Below are 6,000 nucleotides of genomic sequence, written 5' to 3'. Positions count from 1 at the left end.
ATCTGTAACCCGATTGTGGCGATCTTGAGGTTACAGCAGTTTCCAGAGGGACGACGAGGACGTGGATGGCGCGGACTGTTCAGGCTCTGCGTTGAAATAGTACTTCGCCACAAGTACCGCAGACGGCTTTTCCTGGTATTTTTTTTTTCGGGTAATGCTGTGCTCACTCAGCGATTCCCACCAAGGCCGAACCCTGACTTCCCCTCCAAGACCCAGATAATCATTAATATTAATTAATTTACCTGATCTTCATTCAGAAATAATTTAGCTTTTACATCAGTAAAGTGTAATGTATTTGTTGAAGAAATACTTTTATGTTCAACTTCGACTTCAGATATTTCTGCTGTTACAGATAAATCTAGAGCTATGTTTTCCATACTTTTGTGTAGGAGTTATTTTTGATGAAATGAACCAACCCGATTATAAGATTTTCTTAAATTGGGTCTTTTGTAGAATAAATAATCTCGATAAAATCTATTTTTAAGTTTGTATAAAAAGTGTTTATTTGCTGAGATATTAATATATATAAAAAATAATATAAAAAAGTATTTGCCATTTTGTATTATGTAATTTGTATAGAATTGCAATGAAGCTTATATACATTTTTGTGCTCTTGGTTCTTCGCTATTCCAAACTGATACTTTTAATGCGAAAGCTCATATGATGCTTATCTTTTTATTACATTTTACGGCCTGACACTAACACCGATTTAGATTAAGGCAAATTTTTCAAAATTTGTGTTGAACTGTTTAAAGGAAATTTTCCAAGACCTGGGTTGGGTTTTCAAAAATTAGCCTTTTTACTCTTAAAGTAAAGCGTAGTTGAAATAAAGGATGAACATTATTGGATTTTTCGGGTGGTATTGTGCGGGGGTATTTTTATATTTATTAAACTAAATTAAAATATACCTGTTCTTTAGTTAAAACTAAACGTGCACAGACAGTAATTTCTTGTTCTTCGGGTTCTGCCTCTGCATCTATAATGGGGTCTTCAACAATAACTTCCGTGGTCATATTGAAAAATATTTAACAATCTTCTCCAATCGATCTAGCAGAAACCATGGCAACCAAATAAAAATTATTTATTTTTAAGACTGGCAGCACACAACCGTAGATAACAGATTATAGGCGCCTAGCGCTCTATTCTTATTGGTCTGTCCTAGCGCCATATTTTGTTTGTGCTGTCATTCTTGATTTTGAGTATTAATTGAGGTTATTTCGGCGCTCTGACGCCGTTGTTGTTTTTATAAAAGTGATACCTAGATAACAATACAAGAAACATGAAGCTCGTCCGTTTCTTAATGAAACTTAGTCACGAAACAGTTACAATTGAATTAAAGAATGGTAGCGTCGTCCACGGCACCATCACCGGCGTCGATGTCGCTATGAACACACATCTCAAAGCCGTAAAAGTAACTTTAAAAAATAAAGAAGAATTGCAATTGGAGACTTTAAGTATACGTGGGAATAACATACGATACTTCTTGTTGCCTGACAGTTTGCCTTTGGAAACATTGTTAATCGATGATACACCAAAAGGAAAGGGTAAGCGTGAGGGCTTCCAGCGCGGTGGTACGAGAGGCGGCAGGGGCAGAGGCCGGGGAGGCCGTGGAGGCCCGAGAGGTGGACGTGGAGGTCGTGGACGAGGCCGCCGATAAGCATAGTGTATATTAGTTTTTAAGTATTTGTGATTACATTCTAATTCCTACCAAAAGTTGTCTCATTGAAGTGAAGAACGTGATGTGAGTTTATACTGCGTATTAAAGAATTTCCATCTTTGCAAATTGATGTTTTAATGATATAACCTGCACCAAGAAATGAAAAGTTAACAGTTACAGCAATAGGAAAGTAATAAGTGCTCAAAGCGGTAACAGTCTAGATTCTAAAATGGGACCAAGTGACATCAATTTCTTGTCAAATACTTAAAGGATCGGATACATAGTTATCATGTAATAAAATCCAAATAAGATGAACTAATTGAAAAACCTTCATCTTTAGCAAAGTCGTTTGAAAATTAGGCTAAATACCTCAAATAAATGTCACATTAATAAACCCTCATTTTTTGTGAAAAGTCTGAACCAAATAAGATGCCTAATTAACTAAAACATTGAGATCAATTTCCAATTATATTGGGTAATTTTAACACTTATTTCACTGAAATATTATTACCTTACGCATAATAATACTTGTGATTTCAATGAATTTCACTGCAAACCTTTGTATTATGAGCGTAAAATTGAATTATAAAATTATCTGCTATATCCCAATGGTTATTTTCTGTTCATTGTTTCATTGTTACTCAAGAGATTGTATTTAAAAATATTAATTCCATCTAAAATGTTACATTAAGGGTTGTCAAAAGCATATAATTGCATCCTCCAAAAAATATTCTGTAATAATTCTATAAGCAGAACCAAATTTAACTAGAGCACAACAAATTTCCATTGTTTCCATTGTAAATTACATTTATGTAATTAACATGTAATTGCCCCAGAAACTAGTCCCAAGTGATGCTAGAGTAAATTCAGGGCTGAATCTTAAACCTAAAATTAGAAAATGTCTAGAAGTTATTATGGTAATATATTTTAAAGCTGGAAATTAAGGGCCAGCCTCAATGAGATCATGCGCTGTGTAGCGAGCCGGCTTGACTGCTGGTATGTCAACCACTGCTGCAAACTATCTGCTTCCATTATAGCATTGTAGTAGTGGCTAGTATACCTAGTAGCTGTAACTACTTATTGTATTTAAGACATAATATATTAACATAGTTTTACTAACAAAATGAATCTGCGTCACTTGAAATTAAATAAAATAATAAAAATTAAGAAAATATTACTATCACAAAGGAAGCCAACACTTATTGACGGTTATATATAAAATTAATGAATTGGAAAGTTACAATCTTAATATATAAAAATCCAGTGTCATGATGTATGTTCCCAATGTACTCTTCACCAACTCAACTCATTTTGATTAAATTTGGCATTTTATGTGTAATTTGATCCAAGTTAAGAGATAGGATAGTTTTTATTTCGATTAATTAAAAATTAAAATTTCTTTATTTGTTTCAAAAATTATCCCAATAATTTATATACTTAATATTTTTTTATTATTATTTTTGTGGCCGGGTATGCTAGATTTCTTATAAATTGAAGTTTAAAATTTTTATAAAATACACTGGCCTAATTGCATAACCTTTTTGAAAATTTCCCGAATAAAAAAATTACTATTGTGACATAATAGTTTATAAAAATGGCTAAAAGAATAAACAACCTAAAAATTTTAAAGTGGTAAAAATCAAATAAAAAAAGATACCAATGCCTATAGGTAAGCTATAATTTTTAATAGTTCAATAAATTAAATTAGGTAACTGGAAATATAAATTGTCTTGTATTGTAATACAAAAGTAGTAAATAGGTCATATTATGTGAGCAGTGAAAAGTGTTCCTCATATAAATACCAAACGAAATGTGCTCAAGAATTATTTAAAAAACGTAGTTATTTTTAAAAATGGTTCACCAATCGCTATTTAAAAATACGTAATTCTATAAATAAATTATCGATAAATCTTTTCCCTTACTATGATAGTGGTAGTAGCCTTTACGAATAGTATCTCTTAAAAGCACGTTAAAGGCTAAAAGCTTTTAAACACCGCATACACCACAGATTATAAACCAGTTACTGCATTTACAACTACAAATGTTCATTGGCGGTGGTGATCGCGGTTGTCCGCTCTAACATAAAAAATCCGCCAAGAGAACATCTTTGAGGAAACTGGCAAGTCAAACAATTTAAAATTTCGACGACCTCCTGCCCCCGCGTGGTTGATTACGCCTTACAGCCATATATATTAAACTTAATTAGAGGTCTAGGAGGCCTATTTATCTGCAGTAGAAATGAATATGTGATGACGATCAATGAGAAATATGTATTTATTACACTTCATGGTCAAAACACGCAATAGATTTTGCTGATTTTTGCACAGGTATAAAAGTTAGGACAAAAAGGATATTAAGTTAGGAATAGAAAATGCATATGATAATATCACGTATTGCATAATACTTAGTATTGTATTTTATGGTGTTTTTGATGATATATTATTGACGTAAATACCTATTCTTCACTGTAATGCAAATTCATATTATCATTAAAATAATGTGTTTTGCATTAAGAAGGAAACTACGTAAAGAACCTGTACAATTTTATTGCATGACTAGCTATTGCTCGCGGCTTCGCATGCGTTAAATTCGGAGTAGTTTAACACATGTTATTACTCTTGAATCACTCTATCTTTAAAAAAACACACACATCAAAATCTGTTATGTAGGTTTAAAGATCGAAGCATACATATATATATAGGGACAGACGCGGGAAACGATTTTGCATTATACTATGCAGTTATTTGCTCATCAACATTATTATAAAATATGAGATGGCGCATTATAAGGATCATGTTATGTAAGTTTTAATGACATAAAAGTAATTAATTTTTGTACAAACATCTACACCGCATTGAATTGTCAGAACTACATCAAATTTTAATGTGACCACACGAGGCACCAGCTTTCAAATAAAAATCATCATAATCAAAATCGGTTCACCTAATCGAAAATTCTGTAGTAAAAAACTTTTTGAAGTCGGTTGAAAATGATAGTCATTCAGTTATAACTTATTAATTACTAACACAGTTTATAATTAATAAAATTTCTAATTACAATTTTTACATGTAAATATTAAGTAGATTGTGAGGATGATTGATGATGATAGGGATTTCTAGGATTCCGCACCCAGAAGGTAAATCCCTATCAGTAAGACTCCCCCGTCCATCTGTCTATTTGTTCGTTCGTCTATTACGAGACAGTAGATGTCTAGTATATAAGTGTGTAATCTATGGTAGATATCTCTTAAAACCATGAGATCAACAAATAATTCATTCTCAAAGGAAGCGATTGGTATTGTTTATTTGTGTATACATTAGTCATACTTATGCTAGTATTTAAAATACGGGAAGATAAGAAACAGGGAAGGTTTCGGCGCAGCAGAACTGTCCAAACCGTTATTTTTCCAATTATAAAAAATTGAACTGAGCTGGATTTAACATATTTAAGCGCACTATGTGTATTGTATATGTAGGTACAATAGATTTCAAATCAATTCAAAGTAATTTATATTGCATATTAGACGCTCGTTCCGGCTCCGCCTGGGTATCAAGATTCCTGTTTTATCCCAAGTGTATCCAAAGGTATCCTGTCACTTACGTCAGCTCGAACCCTGTCTGTATACCAATTTTCACAAAAATGGGTTCCGTAGTTTCAGTGTGATTGACGGACAAACTTGCAAACAAACTTTTAGATTTATAATATTAGTGTGAAGTTTGATTTTATCACCCGACGTACTAAAACCGAAGAAGGTTTTCAATTAGGTCTGTGTTGTTTCGTCTGCGTTTTATTCGATATTTGATTTGGAGTGCTACCTTCCCCCTCGCCCCCGGGAACGTGGGTGATCTTTTTTGTAGGACAAAATTATTGTATATATGTAATTTAGTATATTATATACTAAAAAACAATCTCCGATTCTGGTGAAGTAACTGTCGTTTATGGCACGCAATAAACGCGGGAAACTCCTTGTCATCATGACAATTACCCGCTGCTTAGGAACAGGTCATATTCGTTGATTGTGTGAAGTTTTATCCTTGTAGGTTTCATTGGAAAATGCAGACGCTGCCAGAAGATATCGTCGATTGTGTAGTTGGCATAATGGACGATGGGCCGCAGCCTATGAGGAATTTTAAACCCGTGCAGGTAATAGCATAATACTATTTGCATACGCAAGTTTAAATGCATATATTGTTTCACGGAAGACGTGAATTATCATACGGTATCTGTCTGCTTGCCTGTCTGTCTTTTCTTCATACCTAAACCACTGAACGGATCCGAATAAAATTATCCCGGATATCCGACGGGTATGGGAACCTATCATTTCACATAGAAAACTCTTAACA

The 6,000-nt window shown here is 33.2% G+C and overlaps 2 protein-coding genes across 2 annotated transcripts in view; one reads left to right on the top strand and one right to left on the bottom strand.

Moving 5' to 3' along the window:
- LOC119839358 (caltractin-like) overlaps positions 1-1,101 on the bottom strand; it is a 3,375-nt gene extending 2,274 nt beyond the window's left edge. Inside the window, exon 1 of the mRNA XM_038365621.1 lies at positions 909-1,101. Coding sequence (XP_038221549.1) covers positions 909-1,013 — 105 coding nt within the window. The 5' untranslated portion in view covers positions 1,014-1,101. The remainder of the gene's footprint in view (positions 1-908) is intronic.
- A 42-nt stretch (positions 1,102-1,143) lies between these two features.
- On the top strand, positions 1,144-1,783 carry LOC119839357 (probable small nuclear ribonucleoprotein Sm D1). Its single transcript, XM_038365620.1, has one exon. It carries the CDS (start codon positions 1,280-1,282, stop codon positions 1,655-1,657), a length of 378 nt encoding a protein of 125 aa, XP_038221548.1. The 5' UTR covers positions 1,144-1,279; the 3' UTR covers positions 1,658-1,783.
- Positions 1,784-6,000: the final 4,217 nt, after the last annotated feature.

Source organism: Zerene cesonia, unplaced genomic scaffold, assembly GCF_012273895.1.
Source record: "Zerene cesonia ecotype Mississippi unplaced genomic scaffold, Zerene_cesonia_1.1 Zces_u012, whole genome shotgun sequence".
Lineage (NCBI taxonomy): Eukaryota > Metazoa > Arthropoda > Insecta > Lepidoptera > Pieridae > Zerene > Zerene cesonia.
Note: the sequence above shows the minus strand (reverse complement) of the source record. Positions and strands in the feature narration are given on the sequence as shown.

Bases quoted from the DNA above. Each gene is read 5' to 3' on its own strand.
- LOC119839357 (XM_038365620.1), top strand. From the start codon at position 1,280: ATGAAGCTCGTCCGTTTCTTAATGAAACTTAGTCACGAAACAGTTACA.